The sequence below is a fragment of the Helianthus annuus genome, chromosome 2 (genome assembly GCF_002127325.2).
Source record: "Helianthus annuus cultivar XRQ/B chromosome 2, HanXRQr2.0-SUNRISE, whole genome shotgun sequence".
Lineage (NCBI taxonomy): Eukaryota > Viridiplantae > Streptophyta > Magnoliopsida > Asterales > Asteraceae > Helianthus > Helianthus annuus.
Genome location: NC_035434.2, coordinates 163,346,510 through 163,368,257, shown reverse-complemented (window position 1 = coordinate 163,368,257; position 21,748 = coordinate 163,346,510). Strand labels below are relative to the sequence as shown.

General features: G+C 35.3%; 2 protein-coding genes across 5 annotated transcripts; both read right to left on the bottom strand.

The window, feature by feature from the left end:
* Positions 1 to 465: 465 nt before the first annotated feature.
* LOC110926719 (transcription factor TGA9) lies at positions 466 to 6,845 on the bottom strand. Of its 4 annotated transcripts, none has more exons than XM_022170425.2 (13): positions 6,341 to 6,842; positions 6,126 to 6,250; positions 5,934 to 6,025; positions 5,584 to 5,666; positions 4,671 to 4,961; positions 4,166 to 4,210; positions 3,546 to 3,605; positions 3,354 to 3,431; positions 2,698 to 2,737; positions 2,344 to 2,636; positions 1,447 to 1,668; positions 1,185 to 1,327; positions 466 to 790 (listed from the first exon to the last, which is right to left on the bottom strand). In XM_022170425.2, the coding sequence occupies exons 2-13, from the start codon at positions 6,206 to 6,208 to the stop codon at positions 700 to 702; spliced, it is 1,521 nt and encodes a 506-aa protein (XP_022026117.1). In that variant the 5' UTR covers positions 6,209 to 6,250; positions 6,341 to 6,842; the 3' UTR covers positions 466 to 699. The 4 variants fall into 4 exon arrangements, with proteins under 4 accessions (XP_022026117.1, XP_022026123.1, XP_022026128.1 ...); XM_022170431.2 differs by having other exon boundaries at positions 2,344 to 2,615; positions 6,341 to 6,840; XM_022170436.2 differs by lacking the exon at positions 4,166 to 4,210 and having other exon boundaries at positions 6,341 to 6,844.
* Positions 6,846 to 20,160: 13,315 nt separating this feature from the next.
* LOC118488145 lies at positions 20,161 to 21,538 on the bottom strand. The gene is made up of 2 exons (XM_035985341.1): positions 21,341 to 21,538; positions 20,161 to 20,713 (listed from the first exon to the last, which is right to left on the bottom strand). Exon 2 carries the CDS (start codon positions 20,699 to 20,701, stop codon positions 20,207 to 20,209), a length of 495 nt encoding a protein of 164 aa, XP_035841234.1. The 5' UTR covers positions 20,702 to 20,713; positions 21,341 to 21,538; the 3' UTR covers positions 20,161 to 20,206.
* Between the last annotated feature and the right edge of the window lie 210 nt (positions 21,539 to 21,748).

Here is a 21,748-nt window from a genome sequence, read left to right as displayed (position 1 = left end):
AGTTTAAAATTTTCTTATAAAGTTGTATATTTTTTTATATATGTTGGGAATTTTATATAACTAAAAGATACGATTATATACTTGTGTCTTAAATTAAAATTTGAAGCTTTTAAAAATGTTCACAACAATGTGAAAGTTAAAGCATCTCCAACACGCATCATGTGACATAGAGAGAATGATTTGGGCCGCATATGACGAATGCGAGTCATTAGAGAGAGGGAGACGACAACGTAGTAGAGCGGATTGACCAACGTAGGTCCCCCTTATCATTTTAAATGCTCTTAGCCATGCAATTATGTGTATTCATAACATCATAAACCTTTTAAAATTGTTTTGAGTTTACAAATAGAAAGCTCTTAGACAAATTTACGTATCACAATGTGTTTTATGACATGTTTTTAAAAGATTTTAGTACTACCAAAATTTATCCCAAACATCTATCATACATATTAATGAAAAAATAAATTCTCTCAAAACAACCGGTAACAATAATTCACTAAGACGATTTTTTATTTACAAGATAACATACTCATAAATATTTTTTTTCCTAAAACAGAAAATAAAAAAGGATAATAAAAAAGCTAAAAAAAAAAAGAAAAAAAACTCAATAAACTATTTAATTATGTCCTCCGAAATTAAGTAGCTTAAAGTGAAGCCTTAAACAAAGGCTATATCCCCAATTTCACCAATTTCATTTCATTATCCAAAGTTTGAAAAATGACTATGTGAAGATTGCACCATTTGCAAATCCGTCGTCGTTTGACACGAGTTTTCATCACTAATCAATGTCCTACAACACACAAAAAGATATAACCAAAATTATTTTCTTTCAGAAAATAAAAATAACATAGTTGAATACGCTTTGAATAGAAAATCTGAGTGGTTGATGGGTTAACGGGCTCCACACCCTATCTAGTTCCTCACGAAAAAAAAAAACAAATAACTAAGGGAAAATTACAAAAATATTCAGCTTTGAATTCAACGTTTCCAAAATAAATAAAATATGAAAATAGTCATTGACTTGTAAACGCACGCCAAGTCGGCAAATTTGGGGGCTAGGCCGACTAAAAACGATGGCTAAGCCGTGACCGGCAGTAAATGTCTACTTTTTAAAAAGTTGTTCAAAGATGTTTATTTTAGTAATTTTCCGAAAAACAAAAGTGGCAATGAAATCAAGATCTTACTCGCGTGGCCGAGAAGCCCAAAGGGAACTCAAAGCCCGTAAACGTCCATAATACTCGCTAATCACCAAGAAACATTTCGCTGCTTGTCGAACCGTCAATATCCTATGTAGCTGATGAAGAGTCTGTTGTCTCAAATTATCAGCCTATAGTTTAAATAAGCTAGTTAAATATTAAACGTAACGCTTAAAATTTAAAAAGACACACTTACGGGTTAAAACATGGGCAATAATCATATAATGATATCACTAGCTTTGCTCGTTACCTGACGAACAAATCCTTCGAGATTAGTAAGTTTCCCTAGCGCAACCGCCATATGGTGGACCCCATCATTGACGGACCCACCAGCAATGGTGTCAACTAATGATTGATGTAGCTGATCTAAACCTTGGGTTAGAGCTTCTTCTGCTTGTTGTGAGGATTGCTGCAGGCTATAAATCCCCACAACTTGTTGTTCAGTCAAAGGATCAAGTTGGGTAGTTAACATCTGTTGGATAAAACACACAAAACATAACATGAGTTATTTTTTTTAATCTCTTTCAAAAATAAAATATCAATAAAAGTACTATTAAAAATAGAACTAATTTTAAGTAGAGAACTACGAGAACTAGGGCTGCAAACGAACTGAACGTTCAACGAACAGTTTGTGAACCGTTCGGCGGGAAGTTCGTTTGTGTTCGTTCGTTTAATAAATGAACGAAAGAATTTTCATTCGTTTAGGTAAATGAACGAACATGAACAGAGGCCACGTTCGTTCATTTATGTTCGTGAACGTTCGGTAACGTGTCCATTTGTGTTTGATTATATATTTTATTTAAATACTTCAAAATTCCAGCAAATGATATATTTAATAAGTATCAGTGTATTATATATTTGTTCATGAACGCTCATTTGTGTTCATGAACGTTCGTTTGCGTTCGTCAATCGTCACCTAAAAATTAACAAACGAACAAGAACACGTTCGTTTCCTTAACAAACAAACACAAACAGAAAATCCCATTCGGTAAGTGTTCATGAAGAGTTTGTGAACACATATATTTCCTTAACAAACGTACACTAACAAGGTCTTGATCATGTTCGTTCGGTTCATTATGCGTTTCTCACAGGTCTGGACTTAAAATTGGTTATGTATTGAACGTGTTGTATATATAATATATGAAACCTTGATTAGCTCGGAGGGCCGAAAACCGCCCATCCAAAGGAAGCAGCGTTCGGCTGGGGTAGTCCACATGCCGGTTATCAAGTGGAACACGTCGGATTTAGCCGCAACACCTTTAAACCGGAAGATATCATCATAATGTGCAACAAAGCTATCTACTATGACGCGTAGATCGCCATCAGAGTATTGCGATTGCAATCCTTTACGCAGTTCGGTCATGTGTCTCTGATCATCATCAAGCCATCTTGTGTATTCCATATCAAACATTGCTGCACCTGCACACACAGGATTGTATCCTATCTTAGATTCAGTTAATACAGTTGTAACTTTTAGTTTTTATGTAGTTTACTGACTAACCAGAACTAATGTTGCCTCCACCATTTCCCAAGAATAGCCCCTATATATCACAAATTCGCAAACAATTTCATTAATAAAGCGATATTTTGATTCATAAGAACTAGGGCTGCAAACAAACAGAACGTTCAACGAACGGTTCTTGAACTGTTCGGTAGGAAGTTCGTTTGTGTTCGTTCGTTTAATAAATGAACGGACACGAATAAGAAATTTTGTTCGTTTAGTTAAATGAGCGAGCATGAACAAAGGCTACGTTCATTCATTTATGTTTGTGGATGTTCGGTAACGTGTTCGTTTATATTCGGTAGTTCTTTAGTGTTTTTAGCTATTATATTTTATTCAAATACTACAAAATTCCATTAAATAAAATATTTAATAAGTATTAGTGTATTTTATATTCTGTTCATGAACACTTGTTTGCGTTCGCTTGTTTCGATTTGTGTTCATGGACGTTTGTTTGCGTCAACAAACGAACACGAACACGTTCGTTTCCTTAACGAACAAAGACAAACATAAAATCTCTTTCGGTAAGTGTTCATGAACAGTTCGTGAGCACATATACTTTCTTAACAAATGAACACTCGTGCGGTTCGTTTACAGCATTAAGAACAAGATGAATGACCCGAGTACACCATGAGTGAAAATTTAATTATAAAAACCTGTGATCGAGCGCGTTGAAGATCTTGTTCAAGCTGGGCTAGTCTTATTCTACTGGACTCTAGCTGCTGAACGTATGCCTGCAAACGTTTGAACCGACCGTCATTTGGTGATCAAGAAACAAAGATTCGAACCCGCGAGTTTAGAGTGATTAAAATGAGTAAAAATGATATGAATTTGATGATTCATGAAACCTTTTTTCTGAGTCTGCTTTTTCTTGCTGCTTCTCTGTTTTGAGCTAAGCGCCTTAATGTCTGGAAGCAATCAGAGTAATACAAACGGGTCGGGTTACAGGTCAAAACGGGTCAGGTTAAAATAGCTCAAATAAATATCCTAAATAAACATTATATCTTTCTGAATTGTATTAGAGGTGTACAAAAGAACCGGTTTGGGACCGGCGACCAAGAAACCGACCCGACATAAAACCTGGTTTGGGTCCAACTCGACCTGACGGTTTGGTACAGGTTTGGGATTTTTGTGTTGAGAACCGGTTCTAACCTGACCCGGTTTGAGCCCACCTAAGAAACCCCGATAAAAAACCGGTTCAAACGCTAGAACAGGTTTTGAACGCGATCCAAATGGATTTTGGTGGGTTGGGGTTTTCAGCTCTAAAATCGGTTCTTAACCCGAACAGGTTTGAGTCAAAACTAAAAAATCCGGGTCGGTTTAAAACGAACCGGTTTGGGCCCAAACCGAGTTTTGTACACCTCTAAAATTGATTAAGGGTTGAAACTTTAAAGTAGAAATAATTGGGCCTGTGATAAAAAGATGGGCCCAGTAAGATTGATTAAGGGCCTGCTAACAAAATTAAAACCTTGGCATCCAGTGTTTTTTGTGATGTTGAACCAATTCCTTTCCTCTGCATGAAAACCAAGAACAGAGTGAAATTAATATTTTTAAAATTTTTTGTTTAATATTTTTTTTATAATTTTTTGTTTAATATTTTTATCAACTGTCTAAATTTTTACACTATAAATTGTAAAATGAAAAAAAAAGCATTGAAAATATTAAGTTTTGCATAATTAAATCAAGATAAAATAAAGATAATAATCATTATTAGTTATATTTAATTAATACAACTAATATTATTTATACGTCATTTGTTCATAAACCTTGGAGCAACGATAAGGTTGTTATCATGTGACTTGTAAGTTACAGGTTCACGTCGTGGAAGCAGCCTCTTGCAGAAATGCAAGGTAAGTCAAACCCAAGTTGGCCCGACATCCCCGGACCCCGCTCATGCTGGAGCCTCATATTAGATTAATATATATTTCTATAGTTATGAAGAGTTATAGACAAGAAAAGGTGAAAAAAGTAACCTTATCTGAAAATGGTTTAGGGGCTTGTTGAGAATGTGATGATCCACCAGGACTACCCCCTTCACATTCCATCTCAAGTTGTTGTTGTTGTGGTATTTGAAGATGTTGCAATTGTTGTCGTAAAACGTGTTCTTGTTGTCGCGGTTGTTGTTGTTGTTGTTCCAAAAATGTTTTTCTAGTGTTACTGCTCATAGGAGATTCTGGTTCTAGTTCTATATGAGAATGAGATTCTGGTCTACTTGCAATTGTAACATTTACACCTGATCCTGAATCTGTACTTGAATTACTCCCCTGTTTTTCAAACCAAAAAAAATAATAATTACTTGTTGGATCTTTAAATTTTGCTTAAAAATTATTTTAAAAAATTAAACCAAGAATTAATCTAATAACATGTTTTTTTTTTTTTGTTTAATTGACATATTTCATTAAAATTAGGAAAATTGCAGAAGAATGACGGGTAAATGGGCAACAAGCTGCGCCGCAATCCCCTTTTGAATAGCAAACCCGTTTCAAATTCTGACTAAGGAAATATTGAAGTTGAAATTGTTTTTTTTTTTACTAATTATAAGGATGCTAGAAAATGGTGTAAAAATGGTCAAAACAGGAAAAAAAACCCAAGAAAAGAAAATTTCTTGTTGGGTCTTTGAAATTCATCTTGAATTAGCTTAAAATAGCTAAAAATGTAAAAAAAAAAAAAAAAAAAAAAGCAAAAAACAAGAAGGGTGGATATACTTAAATGGTATGTCCAATTCATACCATATAAACCTAAAAACATTATTTTCTCATCATTCAAATGTTATATGATTCAATCTTTGACCAAGAAAAATAGACCAAAAGAATGAAAGAAAATGGTCAAAGATGGTAAATTGGTAATTAAGCCATGAAAGTATAAAAAAAAAAAAAAAAAGATTACTCTTGGTGTTTGATGAACTCTCATAGGCCAAGAAGGGAACATATCCAAAGTGGCTGCTGGTCTTAGTACAGATGTATATAAAGCTGCAACAAGATCACAACAAACAAATATCTTTTAGTATCACAAAAATCACACTTTTGGTTACACCTAATCCCTTTTACTTTTAACTGTTTTAATGTTGATACAAGAGGAGCAAGTAGAAAGATCATCATTCATCATGCAGGTTACTTGTTATGCAAGAAACCCCACAAAGCTTTTGACACTTTCAAACCCTCTTTTCCTAACACGTGTAAACCAGCCGAGCTGAGCCGAGCCTGAAGAAAATAAAACAAAATAAAATAAAATCATACGTAATTTGGTTTCGTCATTATGGATCTTGTATCCTTGTAGAACAATGGCTTCTTCTAGCTCTCCAAAATCAAAAGATGACCCTTCTTGATTACTAACAAACAATGAACAAAAGTGTCAAAAAAACATAGGATTGTGTCAAAAAGATTGATTTTTTTTTTATAAAATTAGAAAAAAAATGGAACTTTTTTTACATGAAGCCTGTGTTTGGAGGATTAAAAGCAGGAAAAACAGCATATGGAAGGTGTTGATGGTGATGGTGATCTTGAGTAGCCATGCAAAACCTCTTTCACACCATTTTTGTTCAAGATTATGAAATCTTGCAAATGAAATTCAATAAATTAGTAAAAAGTTAAATACCCATATCATAAAATCTTGAAATGATCATGTAAAAGTTCAAGAATCTCACTTCTTGAAGTTGGAATTGTTTGTTCAAAGATGATCAAAGGTCAAAGCTTTTTTTCAAGATTTTGAAATATGCAAATGAAATTGAGTGAATTAACAAAATCCCATATAAAAAAAAGTCAAAAAACCATAAATAATCATGTTAAAGTTAAAGAATTTACAAATTCTCACATGGGTTTAGAACATATTACAAAAAAAAAAAAAAAAAAAGGCAACACTTTTTTTTTTCAGGTGAAAGTGTGTGTTGAAGACTTGAAGAAGTAAAACATGATGAGTTGAAGAAGAAGAAGAAGAAGAGGATCAAAGATATCATATCAGGTTAACATCTGAATAGCTACTAAGAAAGGTCAAGTCTTTTTCTCAAACATAGTCTCTTTCTCTCTCTAACTTTCTCTCTCTCTCTCTACTTTCTGTCTATCTTTTAGCATTTCAACTTTTGATCATCTTTCATGGGGTCTCAACTCTCAACACTCAACACTCAATCTCCTTCTCCATGAAGAAACATTCTTATACCATACATTTTACAAGGGGATGTAAAGTAACCCTTGTAATTGATACTTTGTAAATATGCACCTAATTCAATTTTGTCATATGTTGACCATTATAATTTTTTTTGTTTTTGTTTTTTGTTTTTTCTTTTAGTTTTTACTTTTTATTATTTCACTAAAAACTTAGTATTTTGATTTTAAATATTTAAAATGTTTTAGTTAACGTACATTTTTATAATGATGTTGCTTTTCGTGATTTCTAAATATATCACCGTTAAGTATATTTTTTGTACGTTTAAATTTTCAAAAACAACCCATCACAACACTCTACTAAAGAAAAAGGCAACTGGTTGAATAGTGTCTTTTGTTTAAAATTTATTTTTGGGGTTAGCTTATTATAATAGTTAATTATTGTTTATTATTATAATTATTTTTTAGTATATTTTTTTCTATTATAACTTCTAATATATGATACTTTATATAAGTTTAGGGCATGTCTTTGCAATATATTTATTTTTAGCTATGTTTTAATATAAATTTTACTTAAAACTGAGTTGTTTGTGAATAGTAATGTACAAACCAAAGCTATAGTGTTCATTTTTCGTTATATGTTGTTTATACTATCGTCTTACTAATAATATAATATATGTCTTACAAATTTAAATAAAGTTATTGTGATGTTCTTACTTTTGTGTACGCTTGGATAATAGTTTCGTTCAAAATCGAACATGTAAAAGATAATGTTTCTTTTTTATGCTAATTGTGACGAATTGTACGTTTAAAGAACATCTGTACCGGCATTCCTTTTTATGTTGTCTCAATGTTCTCATAAAAATTTCGTTGAAAATAGAGTCGTATTCACACTGGTATTCGTTTTTTGTCTCTTTTCGGTTCCTATAACGAGTGCTTGATTCGCACCGATACCTTAACGAACAACACAGATATTGACCAAAAGTCCGTCACAAAACGCAGAAATCCCACTAGTTATGAAAATAACTTGAAGCACATATAGCATAGTACACAAATCCTGTGCTTGCAATTAATAGAATAAAAATTCAAGAAATATTTATAAAAAAAAAAAACAAAAAAGACAATTGTTGGTTTGAAGACAAAACAGAAAATAATAAATAAAAATTCAAAAAAGAAAAGAACAATCGTTGGGTTTGAAGACAAAACAGAAATGATTAAAAAATGATTTTAAAACTTTTTTTTTGTTTTTTTATATAAAATTGAAGAAAATGTTATGGCAGGAACCCACAAGAAATCACCGATTGCCGTTCAAAAAAAAAAAAAAAAAAAAAAAAAACAAGAAATCACCGACTCCTATTCCATTGTCTAACCACCTACGTTTTCTTATTGGTTGTTGTTGTGTGCTCCCTCAGAGCATTGCAACTACGAGTAGGGATGGACATTTAGTATTGGATATCGATACTGAATCGGTATCAAATTTCTCGTATTAATTTTTCTTAATATCGGTATCTGTATCCATTTTTTGGCATTTTTGATATTTGTACCAGTTCGGTATGGTACGGTAAAATACTGATTTTTACGTTCAAATAATGGTGCCGAACTGGTATGAATACCCTTTTTTAACGATTTTTAATACCGGTATTTTCGGTATAATGGTGCCGAACACTGGTATCAATACCCACTTTTAACGATTTTTAATACCGATATTTTTGGTATAATGGTGCCGAACACTGGTATCAATACCCACTTTTAACGATTTTTAATACCGGTATTTTCGGTACGGTAGAGGTAGAACACTCATCCCTAAGTACCAATAATATTAAGACTAATAAAAAAGTTTAGTTAAACAAAAAGTAGCTTAAAAACCAATAGAAATGCAATTGAGACAAGACTTTATTTCACTTTCAAACTTACAATCTTCTTTATCATGAATTATGAGTGAATAATAGGTACAACTATACATGTAAATAAAACAAGTTGTAGTAAGATTGTAGGGTTACTATTCTGATGACTACTCTCTAAATGTTAAAAATTACTAGTTTTGTCCTTTATCTTTATACCACTTTTCAGGCGGTGTCCTTTTTAACAAAGGTTGACAGACGGTATCCTTTACTAGGTATTTTGTTACAAGTTTAGTCCTTATACACGATTAGTATAACAAATTCATCATCCGGTCAACCCGCATACACAACATAGTTATCACCCTAGAATAAATAAAGAAAGGCACATGTTAAAAGGAATGTAACTTTGGTTTGGTTGGTGTCGATAAACAATTGTAAGTTTTGACGAGTAGCTTCTTGTTACAATTAATAAAATTTTTGTCGGCCGTTAAAAAAAACATGTTAAAAGGAATATTCTTGTATGTTTAATACATATATCTTGAGAAATTGAAACGTGAAAGTTTACATTTTGGGATTTTCATATTCAAAACGTGTACGAGGAACTTTACAAAATGCATGCTAATCATCAAAATAAAGTCTTTATAATATCATTCGTAGTGGTATCAATTTTGGCATTTAGCCAATTATCTCTAGATTAAGTGGTGGAGGGCTTGCATTTCTCTTGAAAGATGCAGGTTCGACTCCCACTTGGTGCAGAGTGAGGCACTGGTGGGCAATGATAGGAGACCCAGGGAAACCTGGGTTGGATCCTTGAGCCAAACGGGTTTTACTGGTAATTTCACTGTCGTGCCTACGGACGGGTGGGTTACCGGGTTTTCCCCGGAATTGGTGGTGGACTCGGATTACTCTCGGAGTACTCCGTTTGTCCAGTGGGTGCCCCGAAAGTGCTCAGGATTGAGTTTGTTGGCCGTTCAAAAAAAAATCAATTTTGGCATTTTTCCTCACAAATCACGCCAAACACGCCCACCCCCTTGGCGTGTTTAAGCATTTTTTTTTCAAAAATTGGTCCTTTGCGTTGTTTAAAACACGCCGGTGCATGCTTTCTCAATTCTTGTTTGTCCAATAAGAATATTCCTAAGTGTTTTATTTTTTATTTATTTAAAATAATTTGTTAATCATTGATGGGGCGTTATTGGTCATTATCCCACTATGCCCATTTGTGAAAACGCTTATAATGCCCCTTTGCTGACTGGGATGACACATGTCGCACAATGCCCATAGATGGGGGCATTATTCATGTATACCACTACACATGGTCATAAACGTAAACAATTATCGAAAATTTCTTTCTTTCTATTTCCCTGGAAGACTTAAAGGACAAAGTCGGTGGCGAAGCCACCGACCAAACACGTTTTAGTCCTTATTCCTCACGTTTGTTGGGCTGATGTGCTCAATATTGGGCTAATGCTAAACAATAGAAGCCTTTTCCATCAAACGCTTCTTCGCACGTTTTCCTTCTTTTTCCTCTTTGCTTCCACGTGTTTTGGCAACGTGGCTATCATCTTCAAATGCTTGCTTCTTTCACTTTCATCTCAGATGAGAACAATTCCAGGTTTTTAGTGTGAGATTGAGAAGATTGGAACGCAAAGAAAATCAACAATTCATCTGAAATCGTTCACCAGGACCTTTCAGGTGACTTCTTCTTAGCGTATTCCTTTTAATTGACAATCTAGGGTTTGTAAGATTGCTTTGTTTTGACTTGCTGAAGATATTGGCTCTATAAAAATTTCGTGGGATGTTATAAATGTTACCAAACTCTAAAAAATTTGGTTGGATGCTTTCACTTGCTCAACCCATTGGCTTTATGAAATTTTTGTGGGATGTTAAAAATGTTTGTAAACTCTCAAAAAATTGGTGCGATGTGGTTTACCCAAAATTTGAATACTTGAATAATTATGTTCCATGTGAGTTCTATGAATCTGTGTTAGTAAATTTTTAAAGCAAATTTCAACAGTTGAATACTTATGTTCTCATAATGTACAGGTAAACTTCAACTTTTTTAACGACTCCTAATGGGGATTAAATCCTTTCCGCTTTAATAACTTAAATACTTATCATACCAATAATAACAATAATTGAGTACCAAATGGTCGAAAACACGTCTACCTAAAAAATTCTCTACGAAACGTACATGCGTAACACTACTGAGCGAAAAATTCGGGCTGTCGGGCGCCCCTCCCGGCCATTAATACAGCTGCGGAGATGCTCGCTCCGACTGCGCTAGATACGGTGGCTACGTTCGATGTGGCGCTACGGCTGCGCTCGCTACTGTGATGTTGCGGTTGTTATCGCGACTGCGCTAGATACGGCGTTGAGGCTGCGCTCGCGGCACGTTGCAGCTGCGCTTGATGCAGCGTATACGGAAATGCGTGTATAAATTGTCTATAGACCTGATATTTCTACCCTCAACACCTGATTTGGGTTGTTATGGGTCAACTTTAAGACCTACAGGGTCATTATGGGCATGGCTAATGTGAAGAACGGGTTGAAATAGGTGTAATTTAGTTTGTGTGATATATATACACACATATAAAATTTAATATTATAAAAATACTTATTAAATAGTAATTATTATATAAGTTTGAGTGACCCAATATTAGAGTTAAGCTTGGTTCAAGTAGATATATTTGAATCTTTTCTTAATAGCAAACTTTCCATTTCAACTTGAGAGCAGCTATGTGAATTTTGAATTGTTTATTCTTAACATAAATGAAAAATTTGAAGTACCTTGAAGATAATATAGTAATTAGATCCATTTCAAAAGATAACAGATGGCTGGTAGCATTCTAACCTAAGCCCATTATGACGGCGCTGCGCTCGCCGTACGTGTTGTCGTGAATAGAAAAAAGATGATTGAATTATAATTTTGATTGATAATTTCTATTACATTCAGGCCTTTAATTTATAGACCAAAAAGAAACTAAAAATGGATACAAGAATAATTAAAGGCTGGAAATTGATTGTGATGAGCTGGGATTAAGGATGTCAAATATGGGTTGTCACTTGGCAATTGTGATTTGTGGTCAACAAATTGTTAACTTGTTACAATTTTGGGTTTGCAAAAGCCTTTTAATCAATGTATCACATATCTGAATGACCCAAATTGTACTTAGGCTTTTGCAAACCCAAATTGTTAACTTGTTACAATTTTTGAATGACTACAAGCTATACTTTGTTTGAACCATGTGTTCACATATTTGAAAGATAAAAATAAGTGCACGTCCTAACGTTTAAAAGTTGCACTGCAAATCCTTTAACTTTATTTTCGTTGTATTGCAAGTCCTTTATGGAAAACGATGTTAACTTTAACCGTTAAATCCCCCATGTGCCTCCTACATGAGGGGTAGATCTGTCATTTCCCTTCATTTTCCCCCTTTAAAACCCCTGTTACCAAAAATATTCAACATTTCCCTTCATCTCCTTCCTCTGTTGGGGTTTTACCTAGCACATCCAAATCCAGATTTGACTCAATCTGCACTGGATCATCCTCTTGCTCTACAAGAAACTCGAAATCTCTCATGTCAACCTCATTCTCCAAATCTACAACCAAACGACACCCCAAACACCCCCTTTCCTTACCTCGTTCAAATTTTCCCGACGGCCGGAGCAGAAATTTTGGCAACCATTTCTGGCTACACCTCAGACCAAACGACACCGCAAACACCCCCTTTCCTTACCTCGTTTCACCCACACCCACACCCATAAAACACTTCTGTACCATCCTTCGCACACACATATCCAGGATTACAGAGAGATAGTTTGTTGAGAGAGAGATAGAGAGGGCGATGGAGAGAGAGGTGCATTGACGGGAAGGTCAGTGGCCACGACGGCAAGGTAACGACAGCCAGAAGGGTCGCCATCGGCGGCTGGATTATGATGTCTCATGACTGATTCAGAAGCGATGTGTTTCCGATGAGTCCATACGGCATGGTGGTGAGTTGGTGACAGTTTGGGGGCTGCAGTGACGATGGTATCCAGTGGTGCTGAGACGGGAGCTGCGGTACTTCAGATGGTGGCAGCAGAGAAGCTCACCGCCTACGGCGACCGGAGCCCCAATTCAGGCTGCAGCGATGGCAGCGGGCACCCCCTTTTGTCTCGTAGACTCTTGGTCAGTAAATATTTGTCAATAATAGTCTTGTGATTCTTGATTTGCACACGTTTGTTGATTGGTAAATTGAAATATGAATCGAAATACATGTTTTGTTAACTAAGTAGTGTTTAGAGAATGTGGTTTTTAATTGAGTATATGTTTGACTAACTGTTCGTTTAGAGCAGCACATTGGTTTGATTTACTTGTTTGAATGTTAAATTAAGGGTGAATGGGAAATGTTGAGTGTTTTTGGTAACAGGGGTGTAAAGGGGGAAAATGAAGGAAAATGACAGATCTACCCCTCATGTGGAAGGCACATGGGGGATTTAACGGTTAAAGTTAACACCGTTTTCCATAAAGGACTTGCAATGCAACGAAAATAAAGTTAAAGGATTTGCAGTGCAACTTTTAAACGTTAAGGACGTGCACTGTACTTTTAGTTAAACCTAAAGGACGTGCACTGTCATTTTGTCTATCTTATATAAAAGTGCATTCGTCAATAAAAGAGACTGTAAGTTTCAGTTACATCAAATTACTTAAAATAAGACGATTTAGAAAAAATTAATACATTGTTTAGTGAAAAAAAATTAAATCGCTCTAAAAATAGCCTCCCCTGTTCTTCATTTTCATCTCGTGCAAGCCCTAGAAATTCATACAGTACATGATCTTCCATAACAAAAAGTTCCCGTCGGAATCGCGCCTCCCATGACGCCAATCATTGGGAAATCCTAGTTTAAAAAAATGAGTTAATATGCATTAATAACACTTTGGATTACTTTTGACTCGCTCAACTTTTTTTAGTTAATTTTTTTTATTTGTCGTGTTTGATTAGTTTGAGATTAAAATGAACCAAAGTGACTCATAGAAAAGTAATTTCTATTGTTTTAACTTTATTTTTAACTTTATTTTTCTTTACTATAACGAGCGCGTCAAAACCAACCAAATTTCTATCGTTTTCTTTTTCGTTTTGTCATGGTGTGCAACACGTCCTCAATTCCAACCGCGTCCCTGCGCAACGCGCGATAACTGTAACACCCCGTGTTTTCCAAAAGTCAAAGTCAAAGTCAAAGTCAAGTGTTGACTGTGATTGGAATTAAAGATAAATAAAGATTATTTTATTTAGTTTCATTTTGATTTTCATATTATGTGAAGTAAGTGTTGTATAATCTAAACTAATCGACCGATAATCTACCCGCGAATCAACGACCGACTGTGAATAGTAGGAAGTAACAATGCGATAAAGTTAATCAATCTATAACCAAGGTAATCAAATCAATCATCGAGCTCAAGTGTGGGTATTTTAGTACTTTTATACGTGTGTGTGTGCCTTACGTGTTACTTGTGCGTGTTTATTTACGTTATTTTGTGTGGTGAATCAATCAAATCAAATCGAAACTCGAAGGATAATCAAACTCAATCGACATCGAATGTGAAATTTAGGTTGTAAGGATGCTTGTATGATAGATATAGTAGTTGGGACTAAAAGTAATTTGAATAGAAAACTCTATCCTACTCAATTCCTCATTCATCGAGATCGAAATATCAAAAATCGTCGCAAAACGCTCAAAACAGGACAGTCTGATCGAACAGGGCATCCTGATCGAACAGGCTAGCCGATCGAACAGGCTGTTCGATCGAGCAGCCCACTCGACCAGGAATGCTGCTCGATCAGCTAGACCTTTCCTCTTTTGGAAGCCTATAAATAGGGCTATCTTTGTCAAACTTTCCACTTTTGGAAAAGCTCTGACCGACCAGCCTCTTCTTCTCGCTAAATCTCAGATTTCTCTCAATCCGGTAAGTGTTTCACTCAAATCCTTGTACGTTTTTGCTCATTAACCGATTCTACACCTTTCTATCTTTCAAAACTTGGATTTCAACCGTGAAATCACCAAGATCTAGGTGTTCTTGGATGATGTCATCATGGTGTTCTTCAAGAACACTAAGTTTTGACATTATTCCACTATGATTAGCTTAGATCTAACCGATTTCCACATAAATAACCTAAAATCTACCAAAGATCTTAACATTTCACGGTGGAAAAGGATTGAAAGATGGGTTTCCATCTATCTTTCAACTCTTTTACACTCGAACCGGTGAAAACGGGACTTGAACCAACTTACCAATCAATCTAAACAAACACATGGTTCAAGATCCGGGTTCTACCGAGGGATTACCGATTTCGGGTTAACGTTAAGCTTAGGTTCCAAACCGTCTCTGGCCGAGCTTGGGTGATTCCTGCTCGAGTCAGTGGACTAAGTAAGGACTTCAGCTTTGTGGTTCAACTCGTAGTCAAACTATCTTCAAATCACACCAAGTAACGGGAATAACCAAGTGCTAAGAGATAGGCTAACCAGGTCAGGATGCTGGCCGAACGGTTAGGCTGTCCGATCGGACAGCCCAGCCGAACGGACTATACCAGCCGATCGACCGGGCTAACCGATCGACTAGCACCTGGGCCCACCAACTCACCAAGTGTAGTATTGACAAGGAAATGGTGTTCGATCGACTACGCCAATCGATTGAACATTACTACTCGAATCATGAGATACTATACTTCAACACCTAACCTTTTCGAAACATTGGAATGTCACCCGATCGAGCATGCCACCCGATCGAGTGACATGTTACCATTTAATTACACCAAGGTGTCTAACCGATCGGTTGGGCTAACCGATCGAACGACCCGTTCGATCGACCGACTTGAAAGGTAAGAACACTTTGATGTTCTCAAATACTGAAACTAAAACTTCAAAAGTTCAAACCATCATACACAAACACATCCTTCCCATTAAAGGAAGAAACAATCCACTTGAAAGGACCAGCCGATCGAGCCAGCCGGCCGATCGAATGGGAATGATTAAAACGGACTTTCAAACCAGTCGAACAGCCCATCTGATCGAACCAGCCGTCCGGTCGAATGGCCTACTCGATCCAATACCCATTTCTCATTTTTCCGCGTTACTCATCATTGTTGTACTATCGAACTATTCAGGCTAATTTATTCTCAGTGCTCCCTTCAATCCACAACAAACCACTATGAGTATACTCGATCCCTTTTTTGCCTTCAGCACTTTTGGGTGTTACATACGTAAACTATCAAAATCACAATCAACACAAACTATTTGAACGCTAACCTATCTGCATGTGCTACTTGACTAAATGATTGTTGTTTATTATGTTTACACGTGGAGTGCTATCTACCTGCTTTAGCAACATAGTACTATAGTTTGGACTCAGCACCCGTTCACACGGGGGTTGCTAAGGACAATTACTTGCATGGATTACGGTGGTAATCATGTATTGCGAACTGTCTCGAACAGTCAACCCGCAGTCGTTGGTACCGATGGTCCCATGTTGATAATTTACATGCATCGTTTTCCCTTGTGTACGTGCCTGGTTATGCGTAAACTATTCGAACTCTAATATGCTATATCAAACTTGTGTACTCACCTTTACATTATATGTATTGACTTGTATTTTAACGTATGTGACAGGTGTTTAATGTGTTAGCTTGCTAGGGAAGCGAGGCGATAATAAGCTTCTAGGAACCCGGAACCTATGGTCTCTCTGCCCATGTACCTGTTCCAGGGCCATAGTTATCTGTAGATCTTGCCATTGGCACCTGTAGCCAGAGGGGTCCACACATAGGGGTCTTAGAAACATCAAACAATATTTAATTCGGTTTGTAATAAGTAGAATCTGAGTTGTCGGAACAGTGCTACTTGTTTAGTTGCTTTCTGTAATAATTAATTTGAATATTTGGGATACGGTATGGGACGTATCTATAACTGAATATTATAAATAGTTGTTGTGGAAACTTCTGAACAATCTGTTTCGCTCAGTGCCGCGCCCCGATGATTCCGCCATCGGTTGGGGTGTGACAATAACTACGACCGTAGTTTCAAATTTAAAGAAGTGTTCCATTACTAATTTTGATTTTTAATGTTAACGAGATGATTATGTGATAAATTGAATGAGATGATTATGCTTATTAAATTAGAATTGGTTTAAACTTATTTAGTTAAATCAAATTTGGTTTAAACTTATTATAAGTTACTGAATTTAAATTAATCTCGAAAATGATATCCTACTATATACAATTTGATAAAAAATTTATAATTATTTGATAAGTTAGGAAAGATATAAATATTAGAGAAAAATGCCCAGATAGTCCCTGTGGTTTCGCATTTTTTCACCTATAGTCCCCAACTTTCTAAAACTACCTGAATAGTCCCCAACTTTTCAATTTTTGTTCACGGATAGTCCCTGGGTCTAACTTCAGTTTGTTTTTTCTGTTAAGTGGGTGTGAAATGACCAATTTACCCTTTCCTTTAAAAGGCCAAACCACAGGGACTATCCGGGCATCTTCTACATTTTTAGAGAAAAAACCCCACCACCACATCTCATCTTCAACCTCCACCCACCATCACCCTCCTCCACCCTCCACCATCACCTTCTTCTCCCCATCACCCTCCTCCACCCTCCACCATCACCTTCTTCTCCGCATTTTTCTATGAAAAAACCCTAAAACACCCAAGCCCCACCACCACCACCACCACCCTTGTGTGAATTGCATCTCTACAAACCATCACCAAAATCCCCCAAATCATTCAACCCCAAATCCCCCAAATCCAGCCACAGCCACAACCACCATCATCAATACCACCACCCCACCACCAAATCGTAAATTATGTATAATAAAAGTATACAAAAGATTAACAAAATGAAAATTAAATCTTAAATTATGTATAACAAAAAGAAGTTCAACTATTTAATGTATACGAAAGATCTAAAAAATGAAAAAATACATCTTTCAGCTTTGAGCCTTGCAAAAGCCATTTGTCTGCAAACCTTTAAATAAAAGTACTTTCACTTTGAAAGATATCAAGGCTAAAAGTGAATAATGGAAACAAGATGAAGAGGTTCTGCCCTCGGTTGTGTTTCTGAGCTTCAACAACAGAGGCGGGCGTCCATAAGTTCCGATCAAAAGTCATAAATGCTTCTTCTTATGGATTCCAATCATTTTTTCAACTGTGGATTCAATATTTCCGGTCGAACCTCGATCCCGGTCTTAAAAACACTGTCACAACAGAAGGAACCTTATCAATCTGTGGGCCGTTAAAAGTAGATGATGAATTAGATGTGGAGATCAGATCATTAAAGGAGTTGGAAAAATCATTTTTCGATTGGTTGACTGCAAGCCTTGATTCATTATGCATTGCTTCTATATTGATTGTTGTCTGTGAGTTTTGCGTCAGAGAGAGAGAGACAGTGAGGGGGGGGGGGTTGAGGTGACTTGGGTGTTTTAGGGTTTCTTCAAAGAAAATTGCAGAGAAGAAGGTGATGGTGGAGGGTGGAGGAGGGTGATGGTGGGTGGAGGTTGAAGATGAGATGTGGTAGTGGGGTTTTTTCTCTAAAAATGTAGAAGATGCCCAGATAATCCCTGTGGTTTGGCCTTTTAAAAGAAAGGGTAAATTGGTCATTTCACGCCCACTTAACAGAAAAAACAAACTGAAGTTAGACCCAGGGACTATCCGGGAACAAAAATTGAAAAGTTAGGGACTATTCAGGTAGTTTTAGAAAGTTGGGGACTATAGGTGAAAAAATGCGAAACCACAGGGACTATCCGGGCATTTTCTCTTTTAAAAATCTAACAAACTAACTATAGTATCTTTGATATTTTAATTAAATTAACTAGGTTATAACCCCGTGTATTACATGGGGTTGAATAAATAAATTTTACAAATTAAATAATAAAACAATATATCTTTAAAACCTCATTTATTGTACGTGTTTGAATAAATGCAATTTTCTGTACTAAATAATAAAAAATATATATCCTTAAAAAACCCCGTGTATTGTACGAATTGAAGAAATCTAATTTTATATATCAAATAATAAAAAGTTATATCTTAAGAAACCTCATGTGTTACATTGGTCGAGTAAATCTAATTTTTTATAGTGAAAATAAAAATATTTAATATATTAATACAATGTTTGGTTTTCGTGATAAAAATAGATTATTCTGTTGTTGCAAATTGTATTAACGAAGTCTCAATAAATTTAACCCTTTATTTAAAACTCCGCAAATGTATAAATGACAAATAATATCAGTTAATTTTATTTTAAGTTCTGTAAAATTTATCTGATAACAAACTAAACAAAACATTCAAATATAATTGATTCAAATAAATAATATTAGAAATGAGAAGGAGATTACACTATATAATAATTATTCATAAGATATTAAACTAATAATATTTAGTAGGAGGGTTATTTATAATATAAGATATTAAATTAAATAATATTTTGTAGAAAGGTTATCTATAATTAATTAGAAGAAATTAAATTAAAATAATAATTATCTATAAGAGATAGTCTAATATAATGACAAATGTCCCTAAAGTGATTTCTTTTATTATAGTAGTAAGATTATTTAAAGAAGTAAATAAATAAATTGACAATCGATAAATGGATTAAATTAAAGGATAATTCCTTCGATGGTTAATTATTTTCGCGAAGCTTTCGAATTTGAATGTTAGGATCCGAATTTTAAGACGGATCGGATTTAGATATTCGTTTTTTGACGGATGTTACATATTCCTTCGAGCTAGCACAAAAAAAAAAAAAAAATCTTTTTAAGTTGTCAGCATATTTAACTTTTCAATCTTTAAAAGTCATAATATCGAATTTAAATTTAAAAATATCATTAAATTTCAATAGCCTAAACCATCCACTAAAACATATAAAGAAGCATTTAATACCCGGTCGGGTTTTTTTAATTCCCGATGCGGGTTTTTTCCCAACCCGATGCATACCTGAACCTGGAAATAAAGTATTATAATACCCGGGTTTTATAAAACCCGACCAAGACCCTACCCAAATCCGGGTACATAGGGTATACATTTTTGGTAGAAAACCCAGACCCGGACCCGACCCGTTTTTTCAAAAAACCTGATTTTGTAAAAGCCGATCCTACCCAAACCCGGTTCCATACCCGGAACCAGGTTTTCAAAAAACCCGATTTGTGCACCACTACTTGGAGCTGGGGGCCTGGGGTTAATACCTCCGCTTTTTGTCTAAAGTTGGGCTTGTTTTCTCTTTGTCTAGGCCCATTAAACTGCGCTATTTTAGTTCTCAAAATTCATAACCACAATCAAAGTCCATTACACGATAAACAAGTTTTTTATTCTAAAAAGTAAAAACACTAGATATCAAGTTCCGCATATGGCTATTTGAAACTATAAAAGCATTTGATTTGAGCCCGAGTAGACCCTGTTTTTATTGGTAATTTCTAATACCACACAGGCTCTTCGATCTCGGTGGGGATTCACCGCCATAGCATAATCTAAGGTTCAAAACACATAGTCGATAAACTGCCCCTCGTGTTCACTTACACACCATAGCATAATCTAATCAGCCTATATAACCAGATACGGGTCAGCTTCAAGATCCTTGCGGGTGTCATCTAGATACTTTTCAACAAGACGCATTGCATCCGCACCCTTTTGAGCCTCTTTAATATGTTCTCGTAAAGCAACAAGCTCCGCACGTCCCCTTCTCACATCTATCTCGAAGGAATTTTTAACCCTCATGATGCCTATTTTCGCTTCCAAAGACAAACAATACTGTTTATTTGCCTCCTTCTTCTTGCGAATGGCTTCAAGGAGAGCTTCCAGCCATGCCACATCAATCTTGACTGTCTTTAAATCCGACAGCACAGCCTTTACTTCTGATAGTTTTTCGATATCGTTGGTTTGGATCTGCCTGAAAACTTTACAAACAGACTCAAGGAAAAATGCTTTGAGACTCGAGGAAAATTTGCACCTAGCTGCAATGTCACCGTGTTCATTGAAAATGTGTTCAAGAGTTGGTGCAATGCTGCGATTCACTTTGTAGCCTCTCACACGAGCCATGCCTCTTTGATGCTATACAATAAAAGGATACAAATTAGAGGTGACCAACACGAGAGGATCGGGTTGGGTAATTGCCATTATATTATATATATATTGATTTCGAGGGACGATGAATAGTAACTTTATTTTTATAATAATATATATCTTTTTTATTATTTTATTATTTTATTATTTAATATATTATAACAGTTTATTATTATATTTACTTTTAATAACATATTTTTCATTTTTTTAAACATCTATTTCCTGTACTTTTTTTTAATAATTTTTTTCTTTTTTTTGACATATATTAATTTATCGATTAATTTGATACTTCTTTAATAAGTTACGTTTATAACGTTTTTCGAAAAACTTAAGTACGTAGTTGTGCTTGATTTCTTTCCCTGACATTCCGTTATAAGTTTTGTTAAAACGAGGTTATACTCAAAATAAAGTATTTATTTGGTATCATAAAACGGTACGATGATAAACTAAATCGTTCTAATGGTTTGACTTTCTAAACAACATGCTTTATTTTCAAATCACGTTTGTATTACATTATCATTTGATCGGTTTCGCCGCAACGCGCGATATGAAAAACTAGTTTTTAATATAATCATAGGAATGTGTAACATAACAAAGAGGTAGCTAGATACATACAGAATCGGATATAAGAGACGCGTCTTCATCAAGCTCACATTCTTCCTGCTTTACATCGCCGCCATCACCACCACCAACGTCACTACCACCACCACTACCAATATCACCATTACCACCCGTAGGACCACCACTACCACCATCATCATCATCGTCACCGTCATCATGGAGTAACTACAAAGATAAAGCAATACGCGTTAATCTACATACCAGCTTCGTTTTAAATTGCGTGATGCACTCCGATGCGTCTCCTCCAAAAATCTGATGCGCGATGTGTGATGCGCGATTCGAGCGCATCACATACGTGATGCGCTCTTTATAAAAAAAATATTAAAAAATTATGTATACATAAAAACTTATATAAACATACATAATAGTATGCATAACTTAAATAAACTTACCATCTGAGTA